Source organism: Salarias fasciatus, chromosome 15 (assembly GCF_902148845.1).
Source record: "Salarias fasciatus chromosome 15, fSalaFa1.1, whole genome shotgun sequence".
Classification (NCBI taxonomy): Eukaryota; Metazoa; Chordata; class Actinopteri; order Blenniiformes; family Blenniidae; genus Salarias; species Salarias fasciatus.
This window is the reverse complement of record NC_043759.1, coordinates 2,317,967-2,343,205: the sequence shown is the minus strand read 5'-3', so window position 1 is coordinate 2,343,205 and position 25,239 is coordinate 2,317,967. Positions and strand designations below refer to the sequence as shown.

Below are 25,239 nucleotides of genomic sequence, written 5' to 3'. Positions count from 1 at the left end.
AGGTCTCAAAAAAAAAAAAAAAAAAAAAAAAAAAAACCTGCAAGTGAATCAGCATCTTCAAACTGTCTTTCACTGGTGCTTCAGTCCATGATCCATCACCCAGACCACCAGACCCCTGGACTGTCGGACCACCAGAACGCCGAACCATCAGACTACTAGACCACCAGCACGAAATAAATTAAGGTTTTTTTCTCAAACTTCACAAAATGAAAGTTTGTGTGAGATTTTTAAAGACGAAGCTTCTCTTCCTCTTCTCTCTCCTCCTCTTCATCTTGAACTTGATTAGACTGAATTAGCATCATTGGCTCTCAGTTAGCCGCGGTGACCTCAGAGCGGATCAATGTCTGTTAGCACTTTCAGTGTTGCCCGTCCGATCCGAACAGGTCAAAGGTCAACACCTCGGAGGACTTCCTGTACTCACAGTTCAGCCCCGCCTCCCCTCCTCCACCACCTGCTATCCATGTAGCCCATTAGCTCAGAATCAGCCCTGAATCAAACACCGTCTCTGGCTGGACATTCATTAGCATTTCATTAGCATTAGCCACAGGAGGAGGAAGCTAATAGCTAGCTTATAAACTAATCACAAAGGACTTTCACCAAACCAGACAAACACAGAGAGCTCGCTGTTAGCGCTGCGAGGTTATCAGTGTATCTATGATGTGTTCATAAATGCATTCACTGCGCACGTGTGTGTGTGTGTGTGTGTGTGTGTGTGTGGTAACCATCTGAGCAGAGCCTCTGAGGCTGTTTTCCCTGTTTGAAGTGATCAATAAGGACAGCTGAGAAATACCCAGAATGCCGATGGATCACGGCGGCGGCTAACGTCTCCGGTCGACCGTTCATCAGCGTAATGGAGCGTGGTGAAATATACGGCCCCACATTACATGGCGTTTAGCTGACTGGCTTTTAAACGGCTCGCCGGGCCGTGAAGACTTCGTCAAACAGCAGTTAACTGAGGCACGAGGACGCGGAGAGCAACGGCGGCGGCGAGGAGGCTTCATCGAACATCGGGCGTTACGAACCGCTGGCTGAGGAACGGTGGAGCAGTGGAACAGTGGAACCACGGAGGGCGGGACGCTCACTCCAAATGTATTGCCCTGTGTTTCCATGGCAACGTTCCAGAGAGTTACAAGTGAAGGGAAGTTTTACATTTTAAACTGAATCTCGAAGTTTGGAAGCAGTTGAACGAGGCCGTGAACTGGAGGAAGATGAAGATGAAGAGTGTGGAAAGTTTGGTAACACTTTACTTGAAGCCCCCCTGCATAACACATTATAAGTAGTTATAAACACTAATACATGATCACAATGCTTTATAACTCACTATACAGCACTATACAGCATAGGATTAGGGTTAGGATTAGGGTTAGGGTTAGGGTTAGGGTAAGGTCCTGGCATTGTGATCATCTATGAATGTTTATAACTATAGCTACACGTGTTATAATGGCATTATAATGCTTTATGAATGTACTTATAATGTGTTATGCAGGGGGGCTTCAAGTAAAGTGTTACCGAAAGTTTCAATCCCTCCAGGTTCCAGGCTGACGAAGACGCTTCAGTCTTCAGCTGAAAGGTTCCTTCGGGTTCTCTTTGGTCCGATTCATCTTCAATGTTCCTCCAAGAGTCTCGAGTCAAACATGAACGTTCAACTGAAATGATCGCTTTTCATTCAACGCTTCAACTGTTCAAGACAGACGAGGAACTGGGCGGAACCAAGAACCAGAACCTGAAACACATCCACACCCAGAACCAAGAACCAGAACCTGAAACACATCCACACCCACACCCAGAACCAGAACCAGACCCTGACACACACCGAGACACAGAACCAGAACCAGACCCTGACACACACCGAGACACAGAACCAGAACCAGACCCTGACACACACCGAGACACAGAACCAGAACCAGACCCTGACACACACCGAGACACAGAACCAAGAACCAGACCCTGACACACACCGAGACACAGAACCAGAACCAGACCCTGACACACACCGAGACACAGAACCAGAACCAGACCCTGACACACACCGAGACACAGAACCAAGAACCAGACCCTGACACACACCGAGACACAGAACCAGAACCAGAACCAGACCCTGTTTGTTTACCTCTTCTCTGTTCCTGATTCATTTTCATGTTGTTCAGATAGTTTGAATATTTTTGTGTCCAACTGCTCACCAGATTACACAAGTTGACAAGTGTGTGTGTGTGTGTGTGTGTGTGTGTGTGTCACAGACACACAGTAAATCACACAGTGTGAAGACAAACATTTATAAATTATGTAAGAAATGTCTGTGTGAGGGAGAGACAACACCAGCAAGCTGGATGAGTTAAAACACACACACACACACACACACACACACACACACACACTAATGACAGTCTTCAGCAGGATGGTTGACGGGCACTTACACCGACCAATCGATGGAGACAGATCAATATGTGACGAGAGCAATCGATGGCTGTCACCACCTCTGTGGCGCGCACACACACACACACACACACACACACACACACACACACACACACACACACACACACACACACACACACACACACACACACACACACACACACACACACACACACACACACACACACACACACACACAGAAGTCAGACGATCCAAGTATCTTTTCAGCTGTTTGTTTCCTGTTAGTTTCAGGTGACGATGACATCATACCACAACAACAACAACAACAGCAGCACAGTGACACAATGAAGCGGCAACAACACAAAACAAAATGACATAACAAAACAAGACATCACAACTTAAGTTAAATCTCGGGTCGGCGATCTTGGAAAACTAGCATGTAGCGTCTCCCCAAGGCTCCGCCCAGCTCCCACCCCATTGGAGGAGCTCCCGCTGTTACGGGGGGAACGCACTGGACGCGGAAGCGCTGCGCACGGAGTGTCTGATCGCCTCCCATGTCAACCTATCTGACTGCCCGCACACAACGCGTATGGCAGGCCATCAGAGACAACAATAACAATAATAATAATAATCGTCATTCACTTACTCGTCAGTAAAGAGAAAAACGCCGAAAAAACGGCCGAGCACGCCGCGGCTCGCGCTCTGCAGCACACCTGCTCTGCTTCATTCTATTTTTCACGCGGGGGGAGCATCTGATTGGTTCCTGAAGAGCGGTCCGCGCCTCACGATTGGTCGGAGTTTTTACTGTCCTTTGGCCGCTACAGTGGTCAGATTTTTTCCGCACCTTTTTCCGTCCACATAATGTATTGACTTCTCCCAGGGGGCAGGGAGCGTTTCACTCAGTATGACAAGAAGTGCTTTCGGACAACATCGTCTACCCGAGCTTTAAGTTAACTTTCAGTCACTGTCTTGATTTTTTTTTTCCCCTGGAGAGACGTTCAGGGACCATTTAGAGTGTCAGTTATCCTCACTTTCAGTTGTCTGCCTTTCATTTGTTTTTCCAAGATGTGTCTGAGGACAATCGAGTATGAACACATGGGAAGCTTTATTTAAGAGGCATTCAAGGACAGTACAGACAGTCGGTCAAACATTTCTTTTGTGAGCAGTTCAGGGACAATTTGAAATTATCTTTTTTTCCTCCATTAATTACATCTGTGTGATTTTCAAGGGGCGTTCAAGAGCCGTTATAAGAGTCAGTCAGAGTTTTTCGAAGAGGCGTTCAAGGACAATCACGAGCAGTGATATAACGAGTTTTCTCCTTTTAGAGTTCACTTTGTCTCATTCTAATATGTGAGGCATTCAAGGACAATCTTAAGGGTCTGTTATTTCAGTTATTCTCAGAGCGAGAGAGAGAGAGAGAGAGAGAGAGAGAGAGAGAGAACAGAGAGAGGACAGCCCAGGCTGTGGGTCAAACACAATTCTGAGATGTTCAGGGACAATTGGAAATACCAAGGAAAAATAATCAGTGTACATTCTCCAGGAAAAACATTTTCCCTCTGCACGGCATTACCCACAATCCACCTGGGCAGCACATGAGGTGATTCATGGTTGAGTTTGCACGACTTGTTGGGCTCTTTTTGCTTCTGCTTCTCCAAGATTCGAACATTTACAGCTTTGATGATTTGCTGTTGAGTGCAAATAATGGGAAGCTGGCTGCGGCTACTTCAGGGAGCATAGGACTTTACTGCACATGCTGGACAGCTAAAAAAAAATGCTAAAAGTTTTGTGGACGTTTTTCTGAGATGGGTTCAAGCAGAGCTGAGGAAGCTGTTCATTTGGGTTTCTGAGCTTTTCAAGAGATGTTCAAGGACAGCGCCGACATACCGATCTGATCAATGCTTCATGAGGCGTTCAGGTACCATTCTACGACCCGCTCACTGATGCTTTGGCGTTTCTTGAATGCGTTCAAGGACAGCCGTGAATTTCAGCCATCCACCCTTCAGCCATTTTTCAAGAGATGTTCGAGGACAGTTGTGAATGTCGGTCACGTGCAGTTTTTGGTGTTTCTATTGAGGGATGTTCAGGTAATGATCAAAGTGTTGCAAATTTGTGGTTTTTACATTTTCTAAGAAATGTTCAACGACAGGTGTCATCGCTGGGCATCTATGTTCAGACATTTGTTAAGAGGTGTTCAAGGACAGTTCAAAGAGTTGGTTAACTAAGTTTTCAAAGGGTTTTGGTGTTTTTTTTAGGAGCATTGAACATTGAAGGACCTGGGCATTTATTATTTTCCTACATGGAATTTTTGGCAATGCGTTCGGGGACAGTTCTAATCTTCAGCGAATCACAGTTTTGGACTCTTCTGAGAGGCATTCAGGGACAATCCTGAGTTTGTTGTCCACATATTAGCTTTTAGCCAAACAGCATTAGCAAGTTCTCTGCCCTGCTTACTATGCCTGCTGCTAGCGTTAGCATTAGCAGAATCATTTAATGTCGACTGCAGTAGAACCTTCTTATTTTTACGTCGTGAAGGGAAACGTCAAGAAATTAAGCGGTTCGTTCTACAGGATGCAGTACGGCGGCTGGCACACTTTAAGCTAACATCAGAGAATTAAAGATTGGTTTAACACAACTTGCTCTGCGATCGTGTCGCCATGACGACAGCTCAGAGCTGTGGAACAGCAAACAAGACAAACACCTGAGAAGAAACGTTTGAGGACCTCCGCTGGTTTCCTGATTCTCTCCGTTATCTGGTGCAGCGGCGACCGCCGCCGTCGGAGCGGCGAGCCGCTTATCTCCTCGCTGAGCGCCTCCGCAGCGCGCCGCTCGCTCCGATCCTGTTTGGATTTAATTTAATTTGTAATTTGGAGGTTTTTTTCTCCACGAAGACGTGTTTGCTTCTGTAATCTAAAATTGTTGGAGTGCTGATAGCAGATGAATTAGCGGCTGCAGGGAAGAGCCGCTGCTGCGTGCGAATGTGTGTGTCTGTGTTGTAAGTCAGGAAGTGAAAGCTCGCCAGCACGCGTCTCGTGTTACACATCATATAGTTGTGGTGGTGACAGAAAGTTAAAGAGCGAGCTAATTGTCTAATTAGCTAACCATCTAACAAGCTAACTAGTATCAGCTTGCTATAGAAAGATAGAACGTGGGCTAATTAGCTCACAAGTAAGACACACAGAGAGAAATCAAATTAGGATGTTAGCAAAACAGATTGACGTTTAATTTGAGAACCAGCTAATAAAAAGTGAGAAGTCAGAGTGTTTGCGTGTATTTATGAAGCGTTGACAAAGAGATCGTGAGGTAATTAGCCAGCTAGTAAGGTAGACAAATACATAGGAAGATATTAGCTAGCTGACAAACTAGAAAGACAAAGGGTGAGCGGATTAGCTTCAAGCAAACCGGATATTCAAAGAGCGCTAGCTGTTAGCTTGTTAGCATGGTGCGGTTCCTACCTGTGGTGGCGCGTGTCTCTCAGGGCGCGGTTGCTGGGGATGCGCTCGCTCTCTCTCTGGTTGAAGGCGTACAGCGTGTACGGGTCGTCGCCGGGTTTCCAGCGCCGGGCGCTCAGGTAGCTCCGCTCGTCGAATCCCTCCAACATGTCCTCCCACTCCGCGTCCGACATCTGGGAATCGAACAACCAGAGGACTTAGGAAGACTGTCCGCTGAGCAGCCACGGCGACACTGAAAGATGAGCCTGAGAGTAAATACCAGCTAATAAATCCACCAGATTTAAGAATAAAGACTGAGAAAAACATTTGACCAGGAAGCAGACAGGAAGGCTAACGAGCAAGCTAATTAGGTAGCATCAACAAACTATGTGCGAAAGACTGATGGAGGATATTCAAATTTAAACTGGAGCAGTAGACAAGAAACAAGAGACGTGAAGGAAAGTGAAAGAAAGAGAAAAAGTTTGTCTCAATTTAAAAAAAAAAACAGGTTGAGTTCAGTTGAAAGAGCAACTAACCCCCAAATCACTTTTTTTTTGCTGATAAACTGTATAAATGCACGTCTTATATTGTTGTCTACTCGTTTCTAACATTGCTTTTACAATTTAGTGCAAGCTTGTTTAAAATCCTATTTTTGTGACAAAAACCATCTCACTACCGCCCCAAGTGGTTTAACAGCTTTACTACATTTGAATTTCGTGATTGGCTGGATGATGGCATCCAACGCACGCGTCGCCCACGCCCCTGCATCCATCGTACGTCATCGAGTCCAGCCCTACATAAGCAGATGCCTCCCCTGCAAGTTGGAGTCGGACCAGAGCGAGCCATCTTTTTCATAGCGATTATCAGATTAGCATCGTTTTAGCATTAGAGTTAGTTGGTTAGATCATCTAGCGTAGTTCACAGGTGTAATTTACGTCGGGTTGGCGGGTTATGAAAACCCACGAGCGCACCGTGTTCCGAGTGAGCACCGCTCTGCGCCGCTCCGACGCTCCCTGTGAGCACCGCGCCGCCCGTCAGCGCTCCCGACTCGCTCGGTGCCAGCTGCGCTGTCACAACAACTCAGCCGCCCCCCCCCCCCAATCCGCTGAGCCCGCCTCTTTTCAAATCCTGAGGGGGGCGGAGTAAATCTCTGTCAAGGGGATTAGTTGCTCTTTAAGGCCCGTTTCCATGGCAACAACGTCAGGCAAAAACACTCAAGTTTCGTAGTGATTTGGGTTTTTGTTTGCATGGCGACGCAGCTTTTAGACACTGATAACGACACGTTTTGAAAATGCTCCGTCTCCATGGAAACGGGTTAAATGAAACTTATTGGTACTGCGCATGGACGCCGTGGCCATGGCAACCAGCAGTTCTGCACATGCTCAGTAGACGCAGTGTCGTGACGTGCAGTCCAGATTCTCCTGGTCCTGATCTCAGTCTACTCTCCCGGTCCTGGACCTGGTGATGTCACCATGAGCTCCAGGTGACCTCCACGCCATCCTGGCATTTCTGTGATGAGCACGCGAGCCATATTTTGGTCTCTGGGGTCTGGCAGAGACATGGGCCCGCAGGTCCCACAGTCTGGACACTGTGGAGGATCGGAGCGTTCCGTCAGCTCCGTTTTGCTCCCCGTGTCTTGTGTTCCTGTTGCACATTTCTGGTCAGATCATTCTGGTTCTTTAGGAACTGAACCTGAACCTCCTTCACCTGGTTTCACTCCCTTTGTCTGGTTTTCACTTGGGGTCGAGGTCGGCTGCTGATGTTCACCCACACTGAGAATCGAACTGTGAATACGAATATGGCGGTAATGAAGCTGGAAGAATACCTGTCAAACTGGGGATGTCAGTCTTTAACGTTAGAAAAATACACCTATTAAACTGGGAAGCTTCAATGACTGAATGGAGACGAAGGGAAGTACAAAATGTGACGACAAGGATGGACTGAAGTCAACGGTCTGAGACACACACACACACACACACACTCTCTCTCACTCGGATTTGTTTGCTTTTTGTCTCAGGAGTGGCTGCATCCAAGGTCTTCAGGTTTTCTTTCTATTCACAACACACACACACACACACACACACACACACACCTTGTCCTCCTAATGCGCCGTGACGTCCTCTCAATGCCTCTCACGGCTGCTTACATGAACACAGACATTCAATTAACAAAGCTGAGGCACGAATCGCTGGACAAACACTGTGTGTGTGTGTGTGTGTGTGTGTGTTGAGTAAAGCCACCTAGGAACCTATTAATTCATCCAGACGAGACAGACTGATACATTTAGAATCATAATGAGAGAGCTGAGACACACACACACACACACACACACACACACACACACACACACACACACACACACACACACACACACACAGCGTGTCACGGTCATTGCGTACATCCTGACAGCTCTTGTAGGATTCAGACAGTGAAGGTAAAGAGAGTCAGAGGGAGGTGAGGGAGGAGCTGTGCTGCTGTGGAAAGACTCTGAAAACCAGGCTGACAAAGAGGACGACAACCAGGAGAACCACCAGGAGAACCACCAGGAGAACCACCAGGAGAACCACCAGGAGAACCACCAGGCTGACCACCAGGAGAACCACCAGGAGAACCACCAGGAGAACCACCAGGAGAACCACCAGGCTGACCACCAGGAGAACCACCAGGAGAACCACCAGGAGAACCATCAGGTGAACCACCAGGAGAACCACCAGGAGAACCACCAGGCTGACCACCAGGAGAACCACCAGGAGAACCACCAGGAGAACCACCAGGAGAACCACCAGGCTGACCACCAGGAGAACCACCAGGAGAACCACCAGGAGAACCACCAGGCTGACCACCAGGAGAACCACCAGGAGAACCACCAGGAGAACCACCAGGAGAACCACCAGGCTGACCACCAGGAGAACCACCAGGAGAACCACCAGGAGAACCACCAGGAGAACCACCAGGCTGACCACCAGGAGAACCACCAGGAGAACCACCAGGAGAACCACCAGGCCTACGACTGCCAGGACGACAATTAAGATGACAATCAAGTCGACAACAATCAAGTCGACAACCAGGACAACAACCAGTCGGGGGTGGGGTGGGGGGGGGGGGGGGGGGGAGCAAGGGTGGAGGTGGGCTGGAGGGTTTTGGAGGGTTTTGGGGGCTTGTGATACCCTGGATCTCAGGGTACACAGCTGGAATACCGAGGGAGCTCTGGCCTGGGCAGGTAGCTGCCTGGGGGGCTGGTTCTCCTGGGTATGGCCATGGCCCCCTGCCTGAGTTGGGGGGTCAGCTCTGGGTCCTCTGCTCTGGCCCCCCTGGGCGTCTGGTGCCTGGTGGGGTTGGCGCCTGCTGATCCTAAGTCTCCTGGAGCCCTGGCCCCATGGCTGCCGGGGGTCCCGGCCAGGGACCTCCTCGGCCCCCTTCTGGACCGGTGTGTGGACGTCTTTGCTCTCTCTTCCTCCTCCACTCTGTTTCCTTCTCTCTCTGTCCCTCTTCCCGTCTCTTCCTGTCTTCCTGTCAGCTCCAGCAACATCATGTTCCAGGATTCCAAATTAATAAAACAAAGTCAGAAATCTTACGATCAAACGGAGCTTTTTACCCATCAGCTCCTCCTGAAGAGTCACTCTGTCTGGAAGCTTCCAGCAGCCAGAGCTCCGTTCTGCTGCTTCCTGCTGGACGCCACGCCGGAAAGAAACAAAACCAGAAACCAGAAGAAGCCCGAGAGTCCCATAACGCGAAGCTAACTGTTAGCATCTGTTCTCCACAGACGTAACAAACACCGCTCAGAGTGTTTCTTCTGGGAAGCTGCAGGAGCTCGACTGAAGAATCAAACCGGAAGCCCTACTGTCGTTCTGGAGACACAGATCGAACCACTGCAGCACCGCGCCACCACAAAAAACCCTGCAGACTTCAGCAAACATTGTGAAGATCAGCTGTGTGTGTGTGTGTGTGTGTGTGTGTGTGTGTGTGTGTCGCCATGTACAGGAAGATAAAGAGTCCTTCAGAAAAACAGACATCACAAAGCTTCCAATTGAATGCCTGTTATTTCTGATAAAGCAGTTCCCCTCCCTACACACACACACACACACACACACACACACACACACACACACACACCTCAAATGATGAATTAGCTCCTACATGCACAGGATAAATCATATGTTTTTATTATCCTGCGCAGCAGCACACAATCACACACACACACACCGTGCGTCCTGACAGCTCTTGTTGGATTCAAACAGTGAAGGTTCAACAGTTCACTGTGTTTCCTCTTCTGGCGGCCATCTTTCTTTATGCATGTCCATTGCACTCCAAAGTAATGAGATTACAAACCACATCTGTTGTGGCTGCTACAGGGCTGATCTTCAGCTGGTCTGAGACTGGTTCTGAGCACGGTGTGGACTCGTTTCACTCTGGTTCAGCTGATTATCTCCTCAGACGGCTGTCTTCTCTCCCCGTTTCACCTCATTCCCTCTCCGTCACGTCACAGTCCAGCTGTTTCCCAGCACAAGACATAAACCTGGTGATTAAAATCCACCGGCATCAACACGTCACCGTCAGATGAAGCAAAAGAAAGAGGGAAGAACAGAACAATGCAGATTGTGAAGCTTCGCTCACGCCGGAGAGGCAGAAATCAGACAAACGCACGAATCCGGGGAGATTAAACATCGCTGAGATGCTTAATCCGAAAAATCCACAGAGAAAAGAGACGAGAGGAGACGAACAGAGACGAGGGATTAGTCACGGCTCAGATGGAGAACCGAAGCAAAGCAACGTCACCACGACGACAGGAACTCTGAAATCCACTCAAACTTCTGGAAAGTTATCTGGAGCTCGTTAGTACCCAGTTAGTTATTTTCTAAATGAGTGCAAACGCTTTCAAAGCTGCTGTCTCTCTGTCCTGCTTGCTCGCCTGGAAATCCCCATTAGCGTCATCAGAGCTAAAGCCACGGCTCACAGAGCCCACGTTAGCATTAGCATCATCAGTGTGAAAGCCACGGCTCACAGAGCTCATGTTAGCATTAGCATCATCAGTGTGAAAGCCAGGGCTCACAGAGCTCATGTTAGCATTAGCATCATCAGAGCTAAAGCCACAGCTCACAGAGTCCACTGATATCATTAGCATTAGCATCATCACAGCTAAACCACGGCTCACAGAGCTCTACAACTGGTCAAAGCCGCTGTCAGCTGGCTTCAAATTGCTTTTAATAGCATTTTACTTGGTTTCAAGTGCTTTCAACCACTTCAAAACTAATTTCAACTGGCTACAATGAGTTTCAAACTGGTTTTAACTAGTTTTCACCACATTTAAACTGCCTTCAACCACTTCTCAACTACTTTCAACCATTTACTGACCGGTTTCAACTGGTTTTGGTGCTGAAGATGGTTGAGTTGATAATCATGAACAACCTCATCCAGACTAGTTGTCGAAGGATTCAGCCCAGTTAGTTGTTAGTTTTACAGTTGGTTGATCTGATTGTGAAGCTTGTTTGAGGAAACCTAAGTGTTGTGATGAGCAGAGAAGCTGCTCTCAGACAGGCGGGTTAGTTTGAGTCCTCAGTACTTTATACTTCACTAGGTATAGGAGCTGGGGGTGGATGGATGGAAGCTTTGATTGTCTGCATATTTACAGTTTTCTCTCCATTTTCTCTCTGCTCACACCATCCCTCATACTCCTCCTCCTCTTCCTCCACCCCCCCCCCCCCTCCACACCCTGACCCCCCCTCCTCCTCCCCTCGTCTCCTCTGCCTTCATTTATTCTCACCTCTTCCTCTTCCTCCTGTGTGAAGCACTCGCTGTTTGAAGTCAGCTCTTATTGAGCTCAGGTCTGGAGAGAGCAGTGTGTGTGTGTGTGTGTGTGCGCGCGCGCGCGCATGTGTCTGTGATACATCGATCCCACACACATACACACACACACACGCAAATACAAAAATACACGGCCAGACAAACACTCTCTCTCTCTCTCTCTCTCCCTTGCTCTCTCTCCAATACTGTGTCACCCATAGGAATGAGGTAGAGCGTGCATGCACACACACACACACACACACACACACACACACACACACACACACAGAGTTCAGTCATCAATTAAGGATGTGTATAGATCTCCCCCTGCAGCAGCGGTGCTTGTTTGGTTTCGACATTGTTTTCTGTTTCGCCTCATACATCTCTGTCTGTGCCTGCCCCCCCACCCCCCCCCCCCCACCCCCCCACACACACACACACACACACACACACACACACACACACACACACACACACACACACACACACACAGAAACCACACTTTCTGAAGCTGCTGTTGTTTCCCAAAAAAGTTCTCCTTCCTAATAAATCTGCTCACCAACAGCCAGATGTGTGTGTGTGTGTGTGTGTGTGTGTGTGTGTGTGTGTGTGTGTGTGTGTGTGTGTGTGTGTGTGTGCTTGCGTGCGTGCGTGTGCATCGTGCATGGCTGCGCGGGTGCTTGTGTTTGCATGCATGTGTCCACGCAAGCACATGTGCATGCTTGCATGTATGTGTGTATGCGTGCCTGCACATGTGTGCACTTGAGTGTGCGCTCACAAGCAAATACACAATGCTAGAACAACACAATCTAAACATAACCGACGGAGAATCACACGGACAGAACGCCAAGTCGGGTTGTTGTTACGGTGACTGTCTGAAACCACCAGGAGGATCTGCTGAGAGAGTCAACATGGAACTGTCCGCGGTGCTGAAGCAACATCTGTACATTTCCAAAGTGCATTGGCACACACACACACACACACACACACACACACACACACACACACACTCCATCTTCATTTGTTGCACAAGTCCAGCAGAACCCCAAACACACATTTCTCTTCATCAGAATGTTACTTTAATCAGAACAAAGAAAAAAAAAGACGGCGAGGTAAAGATTTTTCTTCTCCTCTTTGTATTCCTCTTCCTCGTTCTCCTCATCCTCCAGCAGCTGTCCTGCTGGACATGCCTGACCTTTGATCCTTTGACCCCTGACCTCCCCATACTGATGTGGAATCCACTGAGACAATCACATCACACAGTCATGAGAGCAGAAAGAAGGGATGAAGGGAGGAGAGAGGGAGAGAGAGAGAGGGGGGGGGGGGGGGGGGGAGGGGGAGAGAGGCAGGGTAGATGGGGGGAAGGACGGCGAGCGAGAGAGAGAGAGAGAGAGGACGTGTATCTCAGGTGTTTACATCAGGGAAAAAAAATTCTGCCTTGAATTTAAAGCGTTTTTCTTTGCAGCGCTGCAAAACTCAAACAGCCAAGGCCGATCGGGGTGTGTGTGTGTGTGTGTGTGTGTGTATGTGTGTGTGTGTGTGTGTGTATGCATATGTATGAGCAGACAGATGGGATGTTTTGCAGATGCACGTTTCACCATTCACACTAAGAGAAGCCACAGCGTGAAAACTCAACCAGACTTGCACACTGACAATACCGTCGGGGTGGTTAGCATTAGCATTAGCAAACAACAAAGAAAGTAACTAGTTACCTGGTCAACTTCCTGTTAATTATGCTGAGACAGCTGGATCACTGTAGTGTTAGCTTTAACTGAGCTGTCAGTTCAGTTGAGATAACATCAGAGGAGGAAGATGCTCTGAGGTCTTCACAGTAAAGAAATACGAGATGAGCTGGAAGTCAAAAAATGTACCCATTTACATGCTGACAGAAAACTAGCCAAATAACATTCAACCCCAGCACCACTGTGTGTGTGTGTGTGTGTGTGTGTGTGTGTGTGTGTGTGTGTGTGTGTGTGTGTGTGTGTGTGTGTGTGTGTGTGTGTGAGTGAGTGAGTGTGTGTGTGTTTGAGAGAGAAAGCAAAAAGCCATGAATAAAAACAAACTTAAGAGAAGCCACAAAAAACGAAATATGAAATTCTTCACCTCCATTTTTCTCTGTCAGCTCACACACACACACACACACACACACACACACACACACACACACACACACACACAATGAATTACCTCGACAGCGCCAGTGTTTGTTTGAGGGGTGAGCTCTCAATTTAATCCCTTTTTTATTGCAGCAGGTCATCTGGGGAGTGTGTGTGTGTGTGTGTGTGTGTGTGTGTGTGTGTGTGTATGTGTGTGTGTGCGTGTGTGCGTGTGTGCTGAAGATAAAGAAGTGCTTCTTTAAGTCCTCCTGGTGATATTGCTTTCTTCACTCCGCCGGCGAACAGATTACCCGCTAATGGAGGAACGTAGCCGCTAATAGATGAACGTAGCCGCTAAAACATAAGGTAGTGGCTAATAGTTGAAGGCAGCGGCTAAAAGGTAAACATAGTGGCTGCTAACACGTTGTCCCATGCTAACGGTTTCCTGCCACTCCATGCTAACAGACTCCTGTTAGCGTGTGCTAACTGATGTCCCTTAAGCTGTGCTGATTCCTATTAACGTGTGCTAACTGACTCCTATTAGCGTGTGCTAACTGATGTCCCTCAGCGTGTGCTAACTGATGTCACTTAGCGTGTGCTAACTGATGTCCCTAGGCGTGTGCTAACTGATAACCCTAGCCGTGTGCTAACTGATGTCCCTTAACCTGTGCTGATTCCTATTAACGTGTGCTAACTGACTCCTATTAGCGTGTGCTAACTGATGTCCCTCAGGGTGTGCCAACTGTTGCCACTTAGCGTGTGCTAACTGATGTCCCTCAGGGTGTGCCAACTGTTGCCACTTAGCGTGTGCTAACTGATGTCCCTTAGCTTGTGCTAACTGATGTCCCTCAGCGTGTGCTAACTGATGTCCCTCAGCGTGTGCTAACTGATGTCCCTCAGCGTGTGCTAACTGATGTCCCTTAGCTTGTGCTAACTGATGTCACTTAGCGTGGGCTAACTGCTGTCACTTAGCATGTGCTAACTGATGTCCCTCAGCGTGTGCTAACTGATGTCCCTTAGCTTGTGCTAACTGATGTCACTTAGCGTGGGCTAACTGCTGTCACTTAGCGTGGGCTAACTGCTGTCACTTAGCGTGGGCTAACTGCTGTCACTTAGCGTGGGCTAACTGCTGTCACTTAGCGTGGGCTAACTGCTGTCACTTAGCATGTGCTAACTGATGTCCCTTAGTGTGTGCTAACTGATGTCACTTAGTGTGTGCTAACTCCTGTCACTTAGCGTGTGCTAACTGATGTCACTTAGCGTGTGCTAACTGCTGTCACTTAGCGTGTGCTAGCGTGTCAGTTAACGTGTCATTTAGTGTCACAGGGAGCAGGAACAGTGAAAACATCGTGTCTCTTTCTGCTTGAAACCAGTTCATTTGCTCCCTGTCGACTCGCTGTTGTCCTCATCGGCGCGTGACGACTCTTCCTCCCTGTCCTCCTCCTCCTCCTCCTCCTCTTCTCATCTTGCATCACACTCATTTTTCTGCCTCTTTTGTGTTCTTTCCTCCCCCCTCTCTCTATTATCTTTCTTCCCTGCTCTCTCTATCCTTATTTTACCCTCCGCTCTCCATAAACTAGATTGATGGCTCAATCCTGCATGCATCAAGGTGAGAATTACAATTTCACTCACACACACACACACACACACACACACACACACACTATTAAACCGTCCATCACTGTGCCAATGCTAACAAGCAGTAACAACTTAGTAACAGATTACTGAGCTGGAATTAGTTAATTTAAGTGATTATTTTTTAATATTATTATTTCATCTCATTTAAAGTAGATCAGCACCTCGTTCATCCTAAAAACCAACATTAGCATTAATGTTAGCCTCGATCTGCTGGATGTGTGATCAGTGGGAATGTGACGAGATCCCGCGAGATTAAAGCGTGACAGGATTTCTTGTTTCGTGAAACGCTGTCTCATGGGTCCAGGGCAGAAACCCATCAGACCACTGTGAAATGACCCAGCTTCTGTTACTGACCTGTGGGGGGCAGCAGTGCAACTATGCTACATGTAGTCTGCCGGAAACTCACAAGAAGGAGAACAAACGTAGCGGAAGGCGTCCTCGGAGGTGCACTGACAGAGGAGGACTCTGGTTCAGGTTTTACATTCATTGCAAGAAGTAGTTCATTTTATTTGTGGAATGGGGTTCAAGCCGAGGCCATGCATGGATCCAAATGGCACATTTAAAAATGCACCAGTACTGTTCTGTGACTGTTTAACAAAAAGTCAGCTTTTCCAGTCATATTTTGTCATTTCAGTTTTCTGAAAAGTAAAGTGGAAATCTCGTCTCGTCGCACCGTGACCGCAGCCCGCTGTGGAAAACTGGCGGCAGCGCTGGCAGCTGGGAGCCAGCAGGCCAACCTGAAGAACGCCGGCTGAATCGGCTCTCCTGGGTCACTTCAAACAGCCGCTCAAAGGACCGACTCGTTCAGGAATGTCACATCTAACGGGTCCGGAGCTGCTTTGACCTGTGTGTGTGTGTGTGTGTGTGTGTGTGTGTGTGTGTGCGGTTAGTGCTGACTCTTGCAGTTTTTTGTTGAGAATATTGTGAATCATTTATTTATGAAGAAGGAAAAAATGCCAAACAGCTTTTCTTATCGTGTGTGTGCGTGTGTGTGTGTGTGTGTGTGTGTGTGTGTGTGTATAAATGTTCCCATCCTGAAGTCTTGGACTTTGACCCATTCAATCAGTTCATTCTCTCCTCTACTGTCTCTTGCTGTCACTTTGGAAAGGGGCGGGGCCTATGGAGGGGGCGTGTCCTGTGAGCAAGGGGGGCGTGGCAGAGCATGAAACATCCCGACTGACTGTCGAGGAGTGAACAGGAGAACGAAGCACTTGATTCTGGACCTTCGATCTCGTTCCTTCAGTATTGATCAGACAGATTTTCCATTTCACGCCGATATTCTTCTTCTTTCATACTTCTGAGGGTTTCCCTTCGCGCTGGGAGACAAAACCAGGGGATTTACTGCCATCTCTCTTTCCCTCACAGGCTTCACTCTGTGTTGGCCCATGTTTTGACAGACAACATGACTATCCAATGAGCAGCGCCGCTCCAGTCTGGACCAATCAGGAGGCAGGAATGGAGCCGAGTTCCAGGATGTCTCACCTGAACCTGAACAGGAACAGGAACCACTTCAACCTGAGAGAAATCCGGACTTCTTTGACATCTTGATATTGATCGATATCGACAATATCGAAAAACTGATCAAGATGCGACTTCATCGCATGTGGTCCAGTCCCAGTTTTCCTTTGTTTCCATGGAGACAGAGTGTTTTCAAAAACTTGTATTTTCCAGTGTCTCTGAGGTCAAACCCCCAAAAACACAAAGTTCAGAGATTCCGCTGTCAGTGGTTGTCATGGCAACAGAACCAGAGGAGGACGAGAACCAGGTCGATGGTTTCTTTCTGGAAGCCGACACTGAAATTGTGGAAAGAAAAAACTTTTTTCTGAGCTGAAGACGCTCCGAGGAGTTTCACAATGAAGTAACAAAAAAACTTCACAATAAAAGTCAGACCTCATTTCCCTCCAACGACAAACTCTGATGGAGGCGAGACACAAACAATAACCAGCAAACGGATTATTTCTAGTGTGTGTAGGTTTGTGTGTGTGTGTGTGTATGTGTGTGTGAGAGAGAGAGAGCAAGAGAGAAAACAGTCTTTCTAAAAAAGAAAATAAAAAAACAAATGTGAAACAACAAATTTCCTCTTCGAGGTGCAATAAGTTTACCGTTAAAAAAATAATAACCGTTCCCATTTTTCGCCTGTCGTTGAAGAAACATTCCCTTTGAACAATCGGTCGTCTCCATAAACAAGGTCCTGGTTTAGTTTTTTTTCGTCCGGTTTTCTCCAGTTCTCAGCAGAATAGTTCCCGTTCCGCTTCCTGCTCCAATCATTACGGCGGCGATGCGAATGAAGATGAACGCTGTCACTGTGAAATATCATGTTGAGAAGATTTCAGTGTCAGAAAACGGTGGCTGGAAAAACTGCTCAGCAGCGAGATGTTCAAAGAGCTCAGTGGTCGACGGCCAGCGGACCGGTGTTTCGGATCAACTGGCTCCCGTGTTAACGAGTGACGGATTTCTCTAAACACGTGCCGGAAAGAGCAGATGAAAACACCCATGAAAACTCTGTCTCCCACGTTCACGTCACACGGAGAAGATGGCTCCCCTGAGCCGATTATGGAGATAAACTTTAACCATCGTCTAAAAGCAACAATCAAGCAAGAGCAAGAGTCTGAAGAGTCTGAAGAGTCTGAAGGGTCTGGAGGGTCTGAAGGGTCTGAAGGGTCTGAAGGGTCTGAAGAGTCTGAAGGGTCTGAAGGGTCTGAAGGGTCTGAAGGGTCTGAAGAGTCTGAAGGGTCTGAAGGGTCTGGAGGGTCTGGAGGGTCTGGAGGGTCTGCGCTTGGTGAGTTTCTAACAGGAAAAGACGTTTTCGTGTGTCTTTGTGTGTAGAGAAGCTAGAGCTAAAGAGCTAAAGCTAGCCAGCGTATTTGTTTTGAAGCGCTGATTGGTTGAAGTAGCTGTCAGTCAAAGTCCACAGGGGGAGAGGCGGAATTTCAGTGAAAAACAGTGAAAATCTTTTATTTCACACAAAATGACTTTTCCTTAGCGCCAAAAATAAACTATTACCATGTTAATGCCATTTCTAGGGTTTGGACTCGCTAAAAAAGCAGGATACAGCCCCTTTAAAATGGTAAATGTTCTACACTTATATAGCAGTTTTTACCCTGTACTGACAGCCCAAAGCACTTTACACTGCAATATCACATTCACCCATTCACACTCTCATTCACACACCAGTGTGAGGCGGCTGCCATGCAAGGCGCTCAGTCCACCCACTGGGGGCGATGCAGGGTTCAGTGTCTTGCACAAGGATACTTCGACATGCAGACAGGGGGAGACAGGAATCGAACTAACAACCTTCCGATTGACAGACGACTGCTCTCCCCACTGAACCACAGCCGCCCCCCGGATTTAAAAAAAGGAACGTGTCAAACCGGGCCAGTCAGACGACACTGACACAGCGCTTGTAGCTGAAAACCGTCTGCCATCGACAGTTCGAAGACGCCGTCCGTGCACGAAGCACGTAATGTGATGTAATATTACTTACTGCACCTTTAAAATACCCAGTTGCAGTAATGTGATTACTTCTGATAGACGATCTGGAACGAGTAAAACTACACCGAAGAGGAGGAAGAGGAAGAAGAGGAGGAAGACTAGCACATTTGTGTGTGTGTGTGTGTGTGTGTGTGTGTGTGTGTGTGTGTGTGGGGGGGGGGTCATGGTTCGTAAACAGGAGTTCGGTTCAGTCTACGAGGAATCAGTATTAGCAGGATTCAGTATTAGCATTTCAATAGCAGATAGAAACACACACATACACACACACACATGCACACGCACACATACACACACGCACACAAAGGATCCATCAGAGTGGAAACTTTCAGATTAATACTGTGATCAGACTGTAATGAGTGGAAACATTGTGTAAACATCTGATTACATCTGAGAATGAACTGCTGTGTGTGTGTGTGTGTGTGTGTGTGTGTGTGTGTGTGTGTGTGTGTGTGTGTGGCAGCTGCTACCTACCCCGTTAACACTGCTAACTCACTGCGATCTTCAGTGTCACGTTTCATCCATGCTAACCAACGCTGACTCTCTGTTAGCATCTGCTAGCTGCCAGTTTCCTCATGCTCATTAGCCGTTAGCAGTTAGCATACACGCGGCTACAGTCTCTCCTTCATTTCATCATTTTCTCTCTTCACTTTCCACTTGTGAAGGGTTAAGAAAGTCCCGAGCGTGTTGGCTAACGATAAAGAAAGGAGCTGACGGAGCAGCTGTGGGGTGAAGTCTTCCACAGATGGATGCACGCTAACATGCTAACATGCTAATGACCCCTCCTGTGTCAGCGCCGAGCGTCCAGCTGGAAAATCTGCAAAGTTCAACGTTTCAGAGGCTCAACGAGCAGCAGAGGCAGTTTTCATGAGCGATCATGCAGGATCTGAAAACTCTGGAGGTTAAATCTGTCGACGCAGCTCAACTTCAGAGAAGCACTGGAAACCCGTCCAGGACGAGCAGCGGCGTCCAGATTCAACAAGGAGAACTCGTGAACAAACCAGTGAGGAAACAAAGACGATGTTCAACGCAACAAGTCAAGAAGCAGAGCAAAACTTCATAAAACAGAGAAAAACTCGTCCCTAACTACCCAGCTGGCATTTTAGCGTTGAATCACTGTTGAATCAACGTCAGGTATCAATGTTGAATAACCGTTGAATTTTGTTTCGATTTTGCAAATCTGATCAACGTTGAAATCACAACGTCATGTCTTCAACCATGAATCAACGTTGGTTTTCGTTGAACTGAGCAGTATAGCAGCAAGAGTTCAGAAAACTTAAAATCAATTTGACCACCAGCCTGAGATTCAGGCATATTCTTTCAATCATTTATGCTCCTCATTGCAGACAGGTCAAACCCGGGATTCGAACTCATGACTTACTGTTCAGGGAGCATCAGCCTAACCTGTTGAGCTATTAGTTTATTGATTGTTTTAAGTGTAAATGGGAGGGTGACCACTAGTTTGCAGAAAACTACTTATCCTGGAATACAGCACAATACACACGAAACAAAGTGGGGATTTTAAAGATGTTTCTTTTGTATTTCACCCAAGTTCACAATTCGATGGAATTACGTACTAGATTTAACCGCTTGGGCGGCTCTTTTATTAGACATAATTCTATCTTTACGAGACAATGAAAACAAGCAGAATCAAAGAAACAGAAATACAAGGCGGGGGTTAACATTCACAAACATTTTTTCCAATGGTAAATTTATCAACGTTGTCTGGATGTTGAAACAACGTTGTTTTTCAACTGACATATTTCAGCTAAATTTTTAGAAGTCATGATTTTAAAAATACTGACGATTAGACATACGTTTAAAAAATGTTGATATTTCAATGTTGAATCCACAGTGAGTTTACGACACAACTTCAACCATTTAGTGTCAACGTTGTTTTGACGTTGAATTCATGTTTTTCATCAACCGACATTATTTCAACTAAATTTCAACGTTTAAGGTCGGTTGAATGCCAGCTGGGTAGTATAACCCCAGAGTGAAACGAGTCCAGATGTCGTTCAGTTCCAAACCATCCACAACCATGACAACTCGTCAACAACGCCAAAACAAACCGAGTTCTGATTGACTGCAACTTTGGTACAAACATTTTGATGAACTAGTCTTATAGTTTTTACAAATGTGCAAACTCGTTAAAAAGTTGTATCAAACAAACTAGTTCAAATGAATTCAAACCAGTCGATAAATGGTTGAAATCATGAGAACATTTTTAAGCTACTCAGTGACGAGAGAGAGCGGAGTCAGAACAGAAACTAGTGAAAAACAAGCTGAAAAAGGTTTAAAGCAACACTAAGGAACTTTCAGTTTTCGTTGATTTTGGCGGCGCCAGTGGACAAAAGCGGTAGTGTTTTGCCTGAAGGAATACTACAGTTCCCATGAGGACTAGCGCATGGCATGGTAAAATGCTGCTCCCGGTGGCGTGCTGTTGGACTGAACTCGCCTACATTTGTTTCCAGCGGCTGTGTGAAGGGCGGATAGCGACGAGGTCATGAATCTAATGGTGGCTAAACAATGTTCTATCATGATGTGACGCATGCCGTAAAGCAGTCCGTACATTTGGAGTTTTTTAGTGTGCAGGGTTCCTACCACCCTCCTCACAGCTGCTCAGTCCAAGTGAAAGCAATACTGACGCCCTCAGCCCGTGACAGAGGGTCATTCAACTAGTTATAAGTTGATGTATCATCACAAAAGATATTGAAATGTTTTATTGAGGTTGAAAAGTTCCTTAGTGTCACTTTAAATCATTGATATTGATTAAGCACACATAAAGTGATCACTAATACTTTCAAAATAAAACAGGGAATGTTCATCCCATCAACTCTTACAGGCTTTTATTGAATGTTTTGTTTTGAAATGCTGCCTCAGTCTTTGACATTGTTGGCGAAATGAAATTAAGCTTATTCTAATATAAAGTCTTTTACGATGAAATGAAGGAATCTCATCGGAAAGGACATGTTTTTTTATTTATTGATTTATTATGAAGTGAGATCTTTTGAGAAAAATCCCCTTTAATAAAGCATATTTAATTTTAAAGTTAAAAGCAAAGAAGTCTTAATTTGAACAGAGGTGTTTTATTCTGACGTGACATCTTTTATGTTGAGACGTTTGCTCGGTCATGGTAGAGACATTTATTGTGAAGGAACACTTTTCCAAATTAAATTAACTTTTCTTTTAATTACAAATGTTTTACTGGAATGTGATATTGTCGTTTTAGCTCTTTTTTAATTCTGAACTGAGGCCAATGTGAAAAATTCTAAATTCTTCTCTTTTTTTTCCACAAGACAAAAACTCTAAACAAATACCTGAAAAACTCAAACAATTAAATAATTCAGAATAAAAGCTCTTCAAAGCAGTTGAAATATTGATCAAATGGATTGAGTGTTTGTTATGGTTATTAGTTGAAAACCAGATTTAATTCTGTCCAAGAGTTTAACTTTTTTTTTTAAACGGATTGAAATTGTTTATTAAAAAAATACTTCTTATGAATCAAAATGTGAACTTTTTAAATCATTTGTTAGATTTTATTCCATTTTTTAAAGTGATACCACTTCCTGCACTGTTCCTAATGAAGTGGCTTCAGTGAAACTTCTCAAGACAAAACCTAAATTCTCTTTTCAACATTTTCTCACTGAACATCCCCTTTCAGGTCGGAAAAAAAAAAAACAAAAACAAACTCTGTTTGGATTTCCCGGGAAAAATGCTTCTTTTTCCAGGGAAATGTGTGCACGTGTCAGCTGGAGCAGGTGTGTCGACTTGAGGCACCTGATTGCGTGTGTGTGTATGTTAGTATTGGTGTGTGTGTGTGTGTGTGTCACCTGCTTGCCGGGCTCCGGCGCTCCCCCCGGCGCTCCCCCCGGGCCTCCCGCCGCTCCCGCCCCGGGCTCGGGCAGCCTCCTCCGGCTCAGCACCAGCAGGTAAACCAGCGCTCCCAGCCACACGAGCACGGCCGCGGCCACCGCCGCCCTCCGACAGAGGCGCTTCATTCTCGGCTCCGGAGGAGCCGGAGGAGCCGGTGCCCCCCCTCCTCTCCCCGGAAGCCGGCGCCCCCCCGGGCTGTTTGTTACGGTCCCATCGCGCTCCTCGCGGGAAGATCAGAGAGGAGCCGCAGCGCGGGAAACAGAAGAAGAAGAAGAAGAAGAAGAGAGGGAAAAAAGGAGAGAAGTAACGCGCCAACTGAGCGCTCCGCCTCGCGCCCCGCTCCGATCTCAACTCGCGGAGGATCCAGCGCTCCTCCGGCGCGCCTGCCAGCCGCGCGCGCGCACACACACGCGCATGCCTCCCTGTGTGTGTGTGTGTGTGTGTGTGTGTGTGTGTGTGTGTGTGTGTTTCATTGAGGGAGTCCTGGACTCTCCTGGAGGTGTGAAGCTCCACCTGCCTCCCCCCGGGTGGAGGGGGGAGGCAGGGGTGTGTGTGTGTGTGTGTGTGTGTACACTTTCTTTATTCCTAAGGAAATATCCAGGCGGCTAAAAAATCTTAAAATAAATTCATTCTTTTTCTTCACTCCTTTGTTCAGTAAAGGTTTTTTTTAAAGGCTTCAATATCAATATGTTTAATGTTCACACACACACACACACACACACACACACACACACACACACCTTTGACCCCCTTCAGAAGAAAACCAGGACGTCTTAAGGGAGGAGATACTCAACCTGATGTGATTCTGAAACTTGATCTGAAATAATCCTGTCATTTCATCTTAAATTGTCCAGAATGAGATTATTGTGACTTCAGGAAGTAAACTTTTAAACCCCGGTGATCTCCCAGATGTATTTTCTACAGTTTCTGATTTTTCTCTCATCAAAAAGTTATTTGAATACTTTCCTTCTCCTTTAGTATTATTATTATTATTATTATTATTATTATTATTAACATTATTAATATTAATATTATTAATATTATTAATATTATTTTTTATTGTTGTTGTTATTACTATTATCTTTATAAAATCGCGTGGATCAAACAGGAGGAGGATAAATGAGAAGTTCGAGGACTGGAATGACTTTCCTCCCTGGTGACGTCATGGCTCAGCCTCCACGCTCACGCTCATTCATGAGAAGCTGTTTTCGGTCTCGGAGCGCCCTCTGCTGGTCAACCACTGGAACTGCAGCTCCCAATGAAACCTATTGAAATGCGTGAGATTCAGTCTCTGCTCTGGAAGGAGACGTGAAGGATTTCACAAAAATGGTGAAATACCAGTTCAGAAAATATTAGTATTTTAATAATAAATTTTAATATTTTTAAATATTTATCAAAGCCATGATTTTAAAAGAAATTTTTATTTTTGTTGCTGTTGGAAATTAAATATTTCCAGATCATCAATTAATATTGAGTTTTTTTTTAATGAAACATACCAGTAATTCAGTTTTACAATTTTTTTTAATTGACATTAATTCTTTAATTTTGAATAAATAACTGAATTAAAAAATGTCATAAATGAGATGAAACTTTAATGATTGAATTTTTCAATTTGTTAAAAAAAAAAGTTTTTTTTGACCACTAAAAATTCAGAGAAATTAAGTAGAATTTAAATGGTTAAAATCTTAAAATGTATGACAACTTGTCAAAAAGATGAAACATTTTTAAAGTCTTTTGAAAACCTAAATTTGAAGTTGAACGTTTAAAATCAAGAAAAATTCCACCATGCATGAGAGTTTACTACATGGAAATAAAAAAATAATTGAGAAATAAAAGAGAAAAAATGAAATTTGAAAGTTTATTATTCAATAAAAAAAAATTCCAACAAAAGAAGAATAAGAAAACTAAATCACTGAAATGAAATCAGCAGGAGAAGGTGAAGCTTGTGGTGATTTAAATTAAGCAAATAAAACTCACTTTAAAAAAGAAATCTGTCCCTGTTTAGGGGCTCTGCAGACTTTAAATGTCCGGGGTTTTTGTTGTTTTGTTTTGTTTTGTTTTTCTAGAAACACAAACTCAAAATAATTGCCCTGCTGGAGGATAACTTTTTTCCTTGATTCAGAAATAAAGAAGAAATTGAGTCAAGATTAAAAAAAACTTTTCAAAGTAATAAAAAACAAGAGTTTCAACGAAAACCAAAAACTTTGAAACAGCCGAACTTAAATGGGAAAATATTAGTATCGATGTTTATTAAATAAACTACCTTTATTAAATTCCAAAGTTGTTTTTGAATTGTTCAAATAATAACTATCAAGGTGTAAAACATGTCAAATAAATATAGATTTTTCTTCCTTTTTAAAAGATCAGATAAAGTTAAATTAAAATGTTTCAAATGCTGACTTTTTTTTAAAACTTTTAAGTCTTTTTCAGCTTTATTTTGTTTCCCATCACATCACACACCTTCTGCAGTGAAGTGCTGCTGAGTCGGCCGATTCCCATGATCCTCTCTCTCAGCCTCACTCTCGGAGCTCTGGATTCGTTGACCTGACCGTTTG

At 45.6% G+C, this 25,239-nt stretch overlaps 1 protein-coding gene across 1 annotated transcript in view; it reads right to left on the bottom strand.

Annotated features, from left to right (window-relative positions):
• galnt14 (UDP-N-acetyl-alpha-D-galactosamine:polypeptide N-acetylgalactosaminyltransferase 14 (GalNAc-T14)) overlaps nt 1-23,034 on the bottom strand; it is a 103,841-nt gene extending 80,807 nt beyond the window's left edge. The window contains exons 1-2 of the mRNA XM_030110978.1: nt 22,642-23,034; nt 5,829-5,998 (exon numbers count right to left, since the gene is read on the bottom strand). Of these exons, the coding sequence (XP_029966838.1) occupies nt 5,829-5,998; nt 22,642-22,809 (338 nt within the window). The 5' untranslated portion in view covers nt 22,810-23,034. The remainder of the gene's footprint in view (nt 1-5,828; nt 5,999-22,641) is intronic.
• Nucleotides 23,035-25,239: the final 2,205 nt, after the last annotated feature.